At 46.5% G+C, this 14,666-nt stretch overlaps 1 protein-coding gene across 4 annotated transcripts in view; it reads left to right on the top strand.

The window, feature by feature from the left end:
* Nucleotides 1-14,666, top strand: part of nrp2a (neuropilin 2a) — a 54,410-nt gene that overhangs the window by 19,540 nt on the left and 20,204 nt on the right. For 3 of the 4 annotated variants that reach the window (XM_029515845.1, XM_029515836.1, XM_029515865.1), the window contains exons 4-8: nucleotides 4,537-4,767; nucleotides 6,039-6,194; nucleotides 6,732-6,901; nucleotides 7,650-7,805; nucleotides 13,611-13,755. In XM_029515845.1, the coding sequence (XP_029371705.1) occupies nucleotides 4,537-4,767; nucleotides 6,039-6,194; nucleotides 6,732-6,901; nucleotides 7,650-7,805; nucleotides 13,611-13,755 (858 nt within the window). Of the gene's footprint in view, nucleotides 1-4,536; nucleotides 4,768-6,038; nucleotides 6,195-6,674; nucleotides 6,685-6,731; nucleotides 6,902-7,649; nucleotides 7,806-13,610; nucleotides 13,756-14,666 lie in introns of all 4 variants that reach the window. The other variant, XM_029515856.1, reaches the window with a different exon arrangement.

The raw sequence follows: 14,666 nt of genomic DNA, 5'->3' as shown, positions 1-14,666 counted from the left end.
CTCTCTGTGTGTGTGTGTGTGTGTGTGTGGGGGGGGGGGGGGGGGTGAGAGAGGCATTTCGTGGCCTGTTTTATTTTTATTTTTTTAATTCTATCAAGTAATGATACTGTGGCTTGTTTGCGTTTTGTTCATTCAACCCTATTACATAAGCAGCGTCTGTAACAACTCTAAGGGTTTCTTCTGGCCAAGCAATCTGTTTTTGTCAGTGTGTGTGTGTCTGTGAGTGTGTAGTGTAGTGAAAGCTAATTTTTTACAACTAGGAGCAGGAATCGACCTTTGACTCTCCATCCATCCTGGAACCCCTGATACCCCTCCACCTCCTGGGGGGAACCATTTGCCCCAAAACAACATTCATCCACCGCCCCCCCTCCCCCCAGACACACACATGTGTGCCTTAATCCTGCTGTACAGTGAAAGTGCACGGCCTCCCTCCTCCCCCTTATTGTTGTGGCCTACTTTGCTGCTATTCATGCATGCTTAACCCTTTATTCAGCCCCAGACTGTAACCCCCCAATCCACCCCATCATACACTTGCACTTGCACCCAGTCACGTGCTGCTGATGCTGTTACCACGGCTACAGGGGGAAGACTTGCCAGCAGAAGCCCCCTTTCTCCTGGTTCCCTAAAGCCCTCCACTAATGCAGCAGGGGCAGATAACGGCACAGCCAATCCTGGGTTAAGACAAGGCCGAGAGCACCCCAGGGCGTTTAGTCCCCTTCGTGGGCACTGGTGACCGCCGCCGTGGCATCTGTAGGAACGCGGCAGGGACGCTGCCTACAGCAAGACCCCCACCCAGGCGCCAGTCATAACATGGGCCCTGTGTGTGTCCCAGATGCTATCGTTTTGATTGGGTGCTGACTCCTGCATCAGTGATGGCTGTTACTGTGTGGCCGATTGCCATGTTGTGTTTATTTCCGAAACACCCAAGTCATCCCAATGTTAAAATTACACTCAAGTAATTAACTGGCAAAGGTAAATTAAATTCATGAATAAATGAACTGAGTGCGAACAGTGTTTAAGACTGATCAGTGATGAAGAAAACGTGTCCCAAAATGAAACAACAAATCAGCAGCTGCATGAATAAGATTCACAAAATCCGGAGTTGCAAGAACACTTTGATCACAAACAGCAGGAGGCTTTTTGGCGTCTGCTTTCTTTTGCACTGAAGATTGGGGGGAAAAAAAAAACGCTTAATGATGGCATTACATTCCACAACTCATAACAGAGGGATCAGTGTGATCTGTGACTCCATGTAAAGCTGCTTCAGACTGATGCAAAATATCTCTCTGGGTCTATAAAAGTGTCAAGTCGTGGCACACCAAGAATGTTGTTTTTCTTTTCTTGGTTTTTCTCTGTTTTTCACCATGTTGTTGTTGTTGTTGTTGTTGTTGTTGCTGCTGTCATTATAGCGGGGTTTCCACCCCCTCCCCTCCCGTGCAGCACTGTTATTCATGCACGCATGCACATACTCATCCTCGGATGCCTCAGGAGAGATTTTCTTCAATGAAACGCTGAGTTCAGCTCGAGCGGGGTTACATGAGAGATCCGCATGTGTTGGTGTATCAGGAGAAGTGGGATGTCAGACAGAGACAGGCAGGTAGAGAATGGAGGATGAGGCGGTTTTGATGTGCGGCAGACACTCAGTGAACAGAGAGGTGAGCCCTCAGCAAGTGCAGCTTGCGTAGGAAGGAGGAGCAAGGCGGCGCCAGACAAGAACGGAGACTTAAGAGTGAATGAGCTCAGATTCTTCACTTCGCTGCTGAGGAGAGAAGGAACAAGAGGGGGGATGAGGGATGAGGGAGGAGGAGGAGGAGGGAAAGGGGTTACCTCCACACAATATGCGATGCTGCCACTACATCAAGCACTCATGTGCAAGAGTCGAGTGGTTTTTACCCAGCAACTCACCCATCTCGCCCCCCTGCACCACAATCAAATACAGACACTCACACATACTATGACCTCCCCCTCCTTGCCAGGAGACAGCTCTTGCCAAATGGCAGCTCATGGTGCGATGCAGACACCAACTAAGGGGCCAAGACATGGGCCGAGGTGAGGGGGGGTAAGGGGGGCTTGTTTTTGGCATGTTCACATACTGTGAAGTAATGAGCACTAACGAAAAGAGGAGGTACTCATGCATACACAAAGGCAGAAAAGCGTGCACACGTAAATATATGAACACTTGCAGGCACAGAGCATTGGCACGTGGCAGCACCGAGCGCTTGTGAAGCTACTAGTTCTTGCACACTGAGTGTAAAACACACACTGAAAGCACAGAGTTGTGTGTTTGGAGGCGATGGAGTCAAGCTGTGCTCAGATTGAAGTTTTGAAGCAGTAGGACTCCAGACTGCTGCACTGTGACCCAAAAAAGAAACAAGGCCAGTGTGTTACTGGGTCTTACGCACACTGGGAAGCTGTCACACACACTGAAAGGCAAAGATTTCAGCACCAAATAATACACACGAAGAGGTTAATAAAACGCATGCACAAAAAAGACATGCTCACGCGAAGACACACACTTTCACGGCAGATGGCTCATGCATACTGCTTAGTTCATTTACTGCTCTGTTATCACCACATGACAATAATAAGCACGTTTGTAATAATGGATTCATCACGTCCGTGTTTACTCTGATTCATGCCCATACAGTTATTTTAGACATGCACACTCAAAGCACATTTAACAGAGAGAGGTGAGGTCAGTAAGAGTGGGATGGGGCGATATCGCCGGTAGCTCACTTTAAATTGCCATCATCTTTCAACATGCCTGGTTCAGGGTGTGTGTGTAGGCAGCCCGGCTCCAAGCATGAAGTGGTTCAGCGCTGCCTTTAACGCAAGAAAGGATTTCTGCATTTGTGTCGACATCTTTGGCAAAACATAGGCACATGTTCGCCAAACAGATCGATAACCTGACAGATTCCGCATGAACTTCATTAATCCATCCAGACGTATACACAGTGAATGAAAGAAAGTCAATTTTAAGATGATTGAAATATGTAATGCGAGAAAAAAAAAGAGACGTAAGGAAGCTGCGATAGAGAAAAGAGGAAAAGCAAAGCAAGATGGACAGAGACAGTGTATATCTCCCGGGTTTTCCCCCTGTGTGTGTCTCTGCCATTAACCAAGTGCAGACAGGGGAGGACCAGAGCAGTCGGTCAGCCCCTCCGCTTTTATAAGGCTGCCTGATAATAAGGACTGGTGCCTCTGAGGAATGTGCTGTTAAAAATGACTGTGTTCCTGAACGTAGCTTTTATGAACATGTCTCTGGTTATCCAATGCAGCCTGGCAGCGGTCCGAGACAGTGCAGAGATGCTGGATGCAACTCGCTGCTTTCCCAGGTTTGAAATCCACCAGAAGCTTCTCCCATGAGTCTCCTCAACCTGACCTCCCTGTCTGCTTTCCAGCAGTCAGTGATGGGAAAACACTATGAGAACAGACTCTTTTCCTTATGCTAGCCAGTCATGAGTGTCCTGGCAAAGGACCATGTATGAAATCTGTTTTTTGTCAGTCAGTCAAATGCAGAGATGCTGGAAATAACAACTTCCAGTGCAAGTGCATTTATAAATAAGCACCACCAGTTGGTTCAGGAAGGCCACCACCATGGCACTTCTGACATGTGCAGTTAAACAAAGATCTCATAAAGATGCTGAAGTGTCTCAGCAACATTATCTCACTAAGATATTTGCCCTTCTGTCAGTATGAAAATAGACAGAGGTGCAGAATGGCAACCTAACAGACTGTTTATAGCCTGAATACAAAGATAGAAGTGTTTGAGGGGAAGGCGAATGGACAGAGTGAGAAAATAGCCGGGGATTGTGAATGAGAGCGTATGTGAGTGTGTGACATTTGTGTAGAGTCCCCTGTCTGTTTTGTGTGTGGCTGAGTGCATGTGCGCTGGACCGTCAGCCCCCTCATTGATGTGCCGGTCCATAAACACTCGTCTGTGACAGGCTTCCCAGTGGGCTGCGGAGCAGTGGCTGATGGGTAGATGATCTGAGCCACACAGCTGCCGCCGCTCAAGGTGAGCCGCCCAGGGCGCATAAATCTGCATGGCTGATGAGGATCCACAGCAAAGGGCCCACTTAGAACCATTATACAACATTTGTGGTGTGTGTGTAGGAGACACACACTCGCACAGAGGTTTTGAATAAATGCAGCACACCATGGGTCAGTCTGCTCCCCTGTTGATCTTTGCTAAAGTGTGTATCATTGAACGTGTTGTATGACGTTACGTCATGCATATGAAGAGCAGATGTGCCAACAAAAAGAGTCATCAGCCTGCTCGTAGAACAAAATCCAGCGTTGGATGTGCCCACTTGAACATTTGCTCACTGTGTATTTTCTCCTCCATCGGTCATCATAAACCATTTGTTCCAGCTACTGTATATTCCACCTGGCTGTCAGTGATAAACGACTCTCTGAATCACCCTCTGCAAGTCAGATGAGATATCCTTTGTGATCAATTGCTTACGTCTTCTCCTAATATGACCGATTGTTTATCCCTTTCTGAATTTCCTCTTATCCTTGGCTTCCCCTCAGGGTCAGAATTCTGCTTCCGCAACTTCACCAGCTCCTCCGGCATGATCGAGTCCCCAGGCTTCCCGGATAAATACCCTCACAACCTGGAGTGTTCATACATGATCATTGCCCCGCCCCGCATGGACATCACCCTCACATTCCTGACCTTCGACCTGGAGAATGACCCCCTGCTGGTGGGAGAGGGCGAGTGCAAGTACGACTGGCTGGATGTGTGGGACGGCCTGCCGCAAGGTGAGGGTGCAGGTTGGATCGGCCGCGGGCAAACTGGTTTTCCAGAGTGCAAGGATGTGCATATACTTGGAAAATCAATGCTTGCGGCCTACACACACGCACACTCTCTGAGTCACACATTCCCACACACACATTTGCATACCAGCCTTCAATTTCCTGAGCTGCCATCGCTGCCTTTGATGTAAGCAGTGTTGCCTTACATTCCTTTACATTACATAGAGGAAACATTATTACACGGAGAGCTGAAAGTGCTTCAACACCCCTGAGGAGCAGTCCTTTCCCAGGCCTCTCCCCCTTCTCCCCTGTTCCCCCTTCCTATCCTCCCATGTCCTCCTTTCTTATCACCTACAGCTTCCTTCCTCCCCCTGGGTGAGTGAGAGTGACGGCCATGATGAATATCTGTTTACAACCAATAGGAGGTGCAGAGTGTCGTGAAAACAGCCTATCAGCTGAGATCAGGAAGTGGCGAGGAAAAAACATTTTAGGACGTTATCATAGACTTTGATGGTGACGGCCGTAGGGTAGTGTTAGCTGCTGTGGTGCTGTTGAAAACCACGGCAGTGGGTGCTGAGTGGTTCACTTCCCACCTCTCTCTTGCTGACAGACCTACACCCCCCCCCCCCCCTTTTTTTTTTTCTAAATATGAGGCAGAGAACTCAGGATTTGCTCTAATTATTCTATTTTCAGTTGCTAAAAAGGGATCCAAGTGGATTTAAAATTCCAATTATAGCCTTGAATTTGGGAGCTTTGATAGCTGAAAACAATTTATACCATTCAAAGTTGTGAATTAGGAGGAAATTAAAGTGTAACCCAGTTCCAGTGAGCTGAGTCCTCAGGCATGAAAGAGGGATGGGAGACAAGATGGAAGACTGAAGAATTTGGTGTCTGGCAACAGAGCTACTCTTGAGAATACTGTAATCCTAGCTGGTGTGTGTGTGTGTGTGTGTGTGTCTGCAGCTGATGCCAGTGCAGCTTGCATTAAGGCAGGGATTCCAATCCCCCTGCTGGGGCCTGGCTGAGAAACACATGGCAGATGGAGGGATGGACAGGAGAGAAAAAGGGAGAAAGGAATGAAGGGAAGGATGGAGATGGGGGGTGGACACATGCTGGGAATCATTAGACAACACTTACTGAAGCAGCGTGACCGCTGGACGCCTGTCTCTGTGCTCAGAAAAAGGCTGCAAGACAAAATACTTCATGGTTTTGCTTGTTCTGAGTCCCAAAAACAGAAGCACCGACACCTTGCTGTTATCGACCGTGTGTGTCTGCAGTGTCTCCTCTGATTGGCCGATACTGCGGGACGAAGATCCCTCCAGAGATCCAGTCGTCCTCGGGCCTGCTGTCCCTCTCCTTCCACACCGACATGGCCGTGGCCAAAGACGGTTTCTCCGCCCGCTACAACATGACGCACAAAGAAGTCCCAAACTGTGAGTGAGAGATAACTTTTTCACTGTGTGTGTATGTTTGTGCCTTCAACTGCTTCACTGTTTGTTTACCTGCTTTCAAACCATCTCCATTTTCTTTCCTTTCAGCATTTTCTCCTCCGTCATCTCTGCTGACACTCATCTTTCACTCCTTTTACCCCCTCCATCTTTTCAGCGTTGCCTACTTTAATGCTGTTTCAATCTAAAGTCCTCTCTCACCCCTCTCAGCCTATTTTGCTCTCTCCTCAGGGAGCATAATTTCTCAGAAGCAGACTCATGCTATTTTCTTTTAGAATATAAATTATCTTCCCCTCAATTTACCCCTGCTCACCTGTTGAGCTGCTTTCTGCCTCCCTCTGCCCTTTCAGTGCCTGGCTTTACCTTTTCATCTCAGCCATCTCAGCCTTCGCAGATCTTCTCTATCAGTCATCCATTCTATTCAAATTTCCTTTCCTTGGTCTTTTCCTCCTTTCTTTCTTTCAGCCCATCAGCCGTCTTGCTTAGCGGCCATGTAGTTACAGCTCTGCTTTCTCCCAACAGACTTCCATTGCAGCATGGCGCTCGGCATGGAGTCGGGGAAGATCAGCGACGACCAGATCACCGCCTCTACCAGCTTCTACGACAACCGCTGGTTGCCACGCCAGGCCCGTCTCAACAACGACGACAACGCCTGGACACCGTCCGAGGACAGCAACAAGGAGTATATACAGGTATATAGATACAGCTGTTCATCTGTTGTTAAGTGTAATTATTGTATCGCACGGATGAGATTATATTTCCAACTTTAAATACATGAGATATGAAAATCGTGATGATTCCAGCTGTGACCCGAAGGACGACTCTTAGAAAGAGAAATCTGAGTCAACATTACTTTCACTGGCTGATAATAAAATAGAGGATTTGTCTCAGCGATATCGGTGCACAGGAGAAGATGCACCAGGCAACCGCATCTGGTATAATAAGGACACACACACACGCACAATCATAAAGAGGAAATGGAGGAACTGTGAACTGATGATAAGGAAGTGCTTCTGTGCTCTCAATCTTTCCTGTCTCAAACACACATACATACACAGGCACACACACACACATACGCAACACACCCACAAGCACAGAGGAGAGCGGCGAGAAGCCCCGTGATTGATGAAGGTGCTCTTCAGGAATGCATCCGAACAGTGCGCCATTGATCTTTGCCTCCAGCCTTTCCTCCCCTCGCACACACCGGCAGCAAATATACAGACACACACACACAAACACTTCCTCAGCAGTAGGCCACAGTTGGTGTCCATCCCCTGCTGTCTCTGTGACAGATATTCACAGCAGCTGCTCTGGTTCTGTTATCTGTATCAACCCCGAGCCCCATAATTCTCTACAAGCGTGTAAATTGGTGTGTTAAGTTGGTTTGTGAATATATTGTCAATGCGGGGAATGGCTATTTACATCGTTTATTTTTTTCAGGTTGACCTTCAGTTCTTGAAGGTTTTGGCGGGTATCGCCACACAAGGGGCCATTTCTAAGGAGACTCAGAAGTCCTACTACGTCACCACCTTCAAACTGGAGGTCAGCACCAACGGAGAGGACTGGATGATGTACCGCCACGGCAAGAATCACAAAGTAAGCTTTTACATGCACACTCATTCACCGAAATTAAAATAAGTCAGTAACTGACCAAACTAGATTAACTTGAGCTACAGAGACGCAGAGGTGAAATGGAGCCTGCAGTTTGAACTTTTACTGCACTTCAACATTCACAATACTTTCTGGGCATCCCAGAGTCATTCCGGTGGATGCGACATTACCCATTCTTGGACTGTATGTATGTATGTACGCTGCAGGTTGTTGCTGTACAGTAACACACACATCTTCGGGGATTTGGGAATTCTGTCCCTCAAATCTGGGTTAAGGTCACTGTGGATTTCCCCGCACAAAAATAAATAGAGAGTGGAGGAGGTGAGGGTGCAGGAGGCGAGTTAATCCACACAGTTACCCCCACAGACTGGGACCCCCCCTTCTGTGTGCTCCAGTGATTGGTTTGGGTGGGGCCGGTGGGGGGTATTTGATGTGGAGATTATTGAGCAAAACGTGGATTTGACTTAAAAAGTCAACATCTGTGCAATTTGTTAGAGCCCCCACTCATTCCACATACACACACATGAGAAACATCGACCCCCCTCCGCCTTTTAGACAACCTCTGGATCAGCTCTGTCTGGAGATCTGTGCATGTGTGCGCATATGTATATGATGTGTGCCTGTCTGTCTGTAGCTTGTAATCTGAGTCCACTAATCTGTCTGAGCAAAAAAGAAAAAACTGTTCAGACGCTTTCAGACACGGACACAGACAGATGCATCAACACGGATCTGGGAGAGATATCCCTTGCTCTGTGAGTGTGTGCTTCAATGTTTTTAGATTGGATATGTTTTCATTGAATGCGAAGAACGCTCAAAGTGCGGTGAAGATCAATAAAATGTTGCAGACGCATGTTAAATTAAGGATCAAAACTAAGATGGAAGCAGGAAATAATGTCTGATAGTTTTTTTAATGGGGCATAACTTTATCCACATAAAATATAGATGTGATGCAGCGTACCACCGGTTTCTGATGACGGCGCCGATGATAATAAAGAAAAAAATGACACAGTTCACACTCTCCGATGTTTAATATAGAAGTAAGCTTATGTTGGAAAAATTTCTCTTTGTGTTTGTGCCGACCACAAGCAGCGATGGAAGGATCGGATTTAGGGAAAATGCCTTTGACAAATGAAGCACAACTTGCAGTCATGATTTCAACTGGTCTGTTTTTTTTTCCCCCCACCCAATGCTGAAAGCAGGCCAGGGTCTCCTCGAGTCCTTGTGAACTGCAGTCGAATCTTCCGTGACTGCTAATCCACCAGTCATGTCGTACAAACTTCCAGTTCGCCCATTCTAAGCCCCCCAAAGAGCCCTTAAGTGGTTGAAGCTCAATGCTCATCAGGGGGTCCTGTAATAACTGGGATTTGGGTCTTCTAATTGTCATTTAACAGAGAGTTGGAAGCTAATGTGGCTTTGAAAGAGTGCACGTGCACGTGTCATGGTGTTTGTAGAAGGTTGAGCCTTGAGTGTGTCTGTGCATCAGATGTGAATCCTCCATGAATAAAGGGATTGACCTGGCACTTCATACTCAGTGTTTGTTATTGGGAGAGCACGCGTTGTCATTCATTGTTAAGATTTGTGTTCTTGTGTTCTTATTTGCTGTGTTAACAAAGACTGAAGGATTTAATGCCAATAAAGATTATTTGACTGCAAGAAAAGCAGGCAGAAACAGAGAGAGAGGGACGAAGAGTAGCTGAAACGAGCAGAGGAATTGTGGGAAATAGGTTGAGGTTTTGTTTTTTTTTTTTTTTTTTTTTGAAGGAAATGAAAATGTGTGAAGAGAAAAACACCAGCGCTGCAGATTGCAATCATCTCAGCACACCACAAACAGACTTTGTGTGTGTGTGTGTGTGTGTGTGTGTGTCACTTCTTTGACAGATTTTCTGCATACAACACATTTTCAGTTCGACACCCATGTGACTCGTTAATTCTAAATCACACTACTCACATATGCACCTCATTTCTTGATGAGACATTAGCACACTAAGGAACGGCACACACACAATTTTTTTTTTTTACTGTAACACACACGTGTCCCTGAACAAATTAACATTAAAAACAATCATCAATCTGTTCAATCTGAAAATCCCATCAGCCCCAGCTTTGTGTTACTGAGGAGCTTTGTGAAGCTGTGCTATATATCTGTTCAGCACACAAACACGCACACAGACACACACAAAGTAACCCGGGATAGAAAAAAACACCCCACACAGCATTTCAGACTGCTCCTCCATCACACTGTGTCACACACCCACATACAAACGCACTCACACATGTAGACACTTCCCAGAGTCGCACACACATGTACATGCAAACAGTCAGACAGCAACTGGTAACACAGCTACAAAGTGGAGGACTTCAGCATGAGGTGGTGTAAGACAGTTTCTAAGGATCGCTGCTCCAACCTTGACATACACACACACACACACACACACACACACACAGCTAGCCCCTCTTAGAGCCAACAGTGGAGAGCAGCCAGCTGGAACCAGTTCATACTGTCAACATCTTCATACTGAGACCGCGAAGGAGTGGGATATGGGGGGAGGGGGTCTGGAGTAAAAGATGGACAGTGGGGTAATGGCTAAAAGACAGAGAGAGACTGAGGGAATAACTAGAGCAAGAAGACGAGGATGAGGAGTGTAATGGGGAGAGAAAGGGACGGGGATGGAGGGAACAACGTGGGGATGAGAAAACTGACGGGAAATGAATAATGTCTTGTGCAGAGCTCACAGCTTCTCCCCCCGGTGCCATCAGCTTGAAGGAAAACACTGGTAGTGGAAGGAGACGTGAGCGAAAAACAGAGGATAAGAGGGAGAGCTGGTGAATGAATCAAGCCGTGCCGTGTACATTTATCCACGCCTCATTTTCCTGAGAACTAACGCGCCTCACTTTAACAAGTGATTAGATGCACACCAGCTAGTTTTTAACAGTGTTTTCTGGTCCAGGGTGTTTCCAATAACACACACAAGCAACTTTCACAGTGACCTCATTCTCCTGAGAGGTCATCAATAGTTAAATACTCATGGTGCCTCTGTCCCGCCAGGGTCCACACAAAGCAGTCTGACCACTCTGAGCTGCAACGTGTGTGTGCGTGGGGCTTTAGACAACGACGAGCAGGGCTTCGTTATAATTTCATGACCCTCCAACTAGGATACACAACATGACAGCGTTAATTATTCAGCCCATCTCGCCAGTCGTCAGGCAGATTACAGAGGATTACAGGCGGGTAGCTCTGCCCTTCCTGGTGCCTCACACACACACATACTTTTAACACACGTTATCGGCTCGCACATCTGTAAGCCACGCCCGGCAGACATTCCTGGTTAGTCAAAAAGTAACCACGTAATCAAGAAATTGGTCAATGACCAGCCATCTGCTTCCTAAGGCGGTTGACCTTTAACCTTGGCAGTAATGGCTCAGGGGTCAAATGGACGACCTTTCAGGTAGCCAGACAATGCAAGAGAGGAAGTGGAAGGGACAGAAGGAGCTGAGAGCTGACAGACAACTTTTCATTGTTTCAGTCTCTCTTGCTCTTCTTGCTCTCATTTAAGTTTGCTGTGGCATCCAAGAAAGAAAAACAAAGAGTGCCTCTTGAGAGCTGATTCACATTGAACAAATTGTTCTTTTTCAGTTAGTAATGTTGGCTATATTCCCTGCTTTCATCCAAAGATGGAAACAAAGAAAAGCAGCTGGCAGAATTACAATGCACCAACTAATGGCCTCTTAGTCATGCTGGGCTTTTTCTGGGAAGTTGTGATGGACGAATATTCTACAGACATTTACAAACTTTCCACTTTCTATAGCCGGGCCATGAGCCTAATGGTGCCATGTTTACATCATTTACCCTTGAAAATGTAGGTTTTATTACAGCTAATCGCAAAACATTTTTGGCAACAATATGCACAATGCTCAGAAAGTTCTGGTGTTTGAATCATGATGTTTGTCCAATTATGTCATATGACTTATTTCGAAATTGAGGAAATTCCACTGAATGTTTGCTGTTGTTGTTGGTTTTATAATGATATAAATGCTCAGATGGACAACTTCCTGTCTCAGTTATGAATGTGTTCGTTGTTCTGCCCTTCCACCACTCCCTGCCTCCTCTTCCACATTCCTCTCTTCATATTCCTCATTTAGTTATATCTTCTGCCCTCCATTCGACCTTTCCTTTCTCTCCCCTCTCTCTCACACCCGCCTCCTCGCCTCATCTGTTTTCAGCTATTCTTCTGAGGGCTCATCCTCCCTGCAGTCATTTTCTGTTTTTCCTGCTGCTCTTTGTTTCACACACAGAATATCTGAAAGTAGTAAAGGCAGGTCGGTCATATGAGCATGCGTGGGTGTTTACATAACCCCCATCAGAGCCCACATCCACTGTTGGGCCTCCTCGGTAAACATGACAGTTGTCTATCCTTGATCCAGCAGCAGATATAGCAGAGATAGCCCCGCTTATCTATTCAAACACTCACGTTGCTTTGTATTACCAATGTCAGCTCCACTTGATTAAATCAGGCCATGCCAAAAATCAAATAAAGCCCCTCGAGTAGGATTCTGAAGTCATATCACTCCTATTCCCACTGGTTATGGAATTTCTGGAGTATCATATTATTTTCAGGGACAGAGAACTTTACAAATGGTAGTAGACTCGTTTTCCAATTCAAATGTAACCAGACAGTTTATCATTTAAAATGAAATACAACATCATCACAAAAAGAGGGAATCAAATTTTAAGGCAGCGCGGGCATGCTTGGGTTTGATCAGAGAAATATCATGTAAGGACCTTTTTTCTTTCTTTTTTTTTTTTTTGAAATTATGGCTTTCATCTTAAATTCAGCTGCTTGTAGCTGTTTTTTCTGTCTTCCCATCATGAAGTGGTTCTGCCCGTATCTGTGGCTCAGCAGTGGCTTTCCTATCAGCCGGCCCGGGCGACCACAGACAGAGAGCAAATGACACTTAACAGTCAGCCAGTCAGTCAAAAACCGCTTCCTCTGCTATCTCAGAGTGTGTTGTGTGCGTGTGTGGATTCCTGTGGTTTCCTGTGTCTTTTGTGTGTGTGGTTTCAGTGAAGAGAGGCGTATGGGCATAAGAAAGGCGGTGTAGAGAGATATCAGCTGTACAGAGGTCTTCCAGAGAAATGGAAGTGATGAGGTAAATGGAGGCGGGAGGGAGGAAGAGGAAGATATTCATAACTGCAAACTGCTGTTATGGCTTAAATTTGGCTTAAAATATGTCGCCTAAAACAGGAAGTAACTCACCACACTGGCTGCCCTCCGAGGCCCTGCTGCCTCAACACCGCTGCTTCATAGCAAAAGGAAAGAAGGGAGTTTTTTTTATGAAGTGAATGTTGATTATTATGGCCAGACACCTCGGGAAATTATTTTAACTCACATCCTGCCCACCTGAACGGACTTCCTGCATCTGAAGGCCATGCCAATTTTCCCATGACTACCAACTGAGAGGTGAGCGGGAGTTGGTGGGTGAGAGAGAGAGAATCCCTCATCCGTCGTTGGGCTTTCCCAGCCTCCCAGCACCAACCTTTGACCCCAAAACACATCGACAGCTGGGCTGGCGACATTGGATCCGTGTTTGGGTTGTCTCCGCTTTGTCCGGCTTGGCACTGTGTGTGTGTGTGTGTGTGTGTGCGCGCATGCACGCATGTGTAGTCAAGCGAAACTGCACTGTGGGTGGGTGTAGAGAAAGAGAGAGAGAAGACAGTGGATGCACTCAGGCGTACAGGCATGTACAGCACATCACCTGCTGAAACTAATCCACCTTTGTTCGTTCCCGCAGATCTTCCACGCCAACACAGATCCAGCTGAAGTGGTCCTGAACCGGATCCCACAGCCCGTTTTGGCGCGGTTCATTCGCATCCGACCACAAACGTGGAGGAACGGCATCGCCATGCGCTTTGAGCTGTACGGATGCCAGATCACAGGTGTGTGTGTCTCTGTCATATTTTCTAACCTCTTCTCTTTCAAACCTTCGTTCTATTTATCCTGCTTCACATTCAGACGTTACATTCAGTTTAAACAGAAACAGCCTCCTGCTGCACTTTTGGGCTCGGTTTCATTTTAAAGGCCAAGCTAGCAGAGCTGATGAGGGAGGGCAGAAATCCTTTTTTGTCCACTGTGATGATCTGGGGATTGAAAGCAGCACCATTGTGATCTCGAGTCTCTTTTTTCCATTGTCTCACCGAGGCAAAGATGTAAAAAGAGATCAACTGTGTAGACTTTGTACATCAGCAAGAAAAAACTTCCTAACCAATAAAAGAGAACACACACAATGTCACGAAGTCACTCACACATACATGTGTGTTTTGGCTCTCTCCCAGGCTCCCTCTGCTATCTTTAAAACATAGCGAGCCCCAGGCTAATTAAAGGAAACTTCTCCTTTATTCTTCCCGCAGTTTCAGTTCCCTCTCTCTAAGCTCTGCCGCTTCCTCTGTGCTCGCTCTCCGTCTCTAACTCCTCTTTTGATGAGTCCTCTTTGCGCCTCCATATCGAGAAATGAGCGTCAATCAATCTTTCATGGCTCCCTGTTCGTGCTTACATCAGAAACTGTGATTCTCTTCAGCTGCAACAGCTGCTATTGAAATAACTATTAGCTCTTACAGTACAGGTACACACACACATGCTGCTTTCTAATTTTAGCAGGTGACCTCAAAAAGCAGGCACACCCTTTGAAATACACACACACACACACACACACACACACACACACACACACAGCTCCTTTGACTCTTATTCATTATTTAAAATCTCCTGCTTTTGCGGTGACATAACAGCATGAAACTTTGATCTGTGCTCTCTTAAACCGTCAGTACAACTAACATCTTCCTATCTCCCT

Source organism: Echeneis naucrates, chromosome 2 (genome assembly GCF_900963305.1).
Source record: "Echeneis naucrates chromosome 2, fEcheNa1.1, whole genome shotgun sequence".
Lineage (NCBI taxonomy): Eukaryota > Metazoa > Chordata > Actinopteri > Carangiformes > Echeneidae > Echeneis > Echeneis naucrates.
The sequence above is the reverse complement of the archived record's forward strand: the minus strand, read 5'-3'. Positions and strand labels throughout refer to the sequence as shown.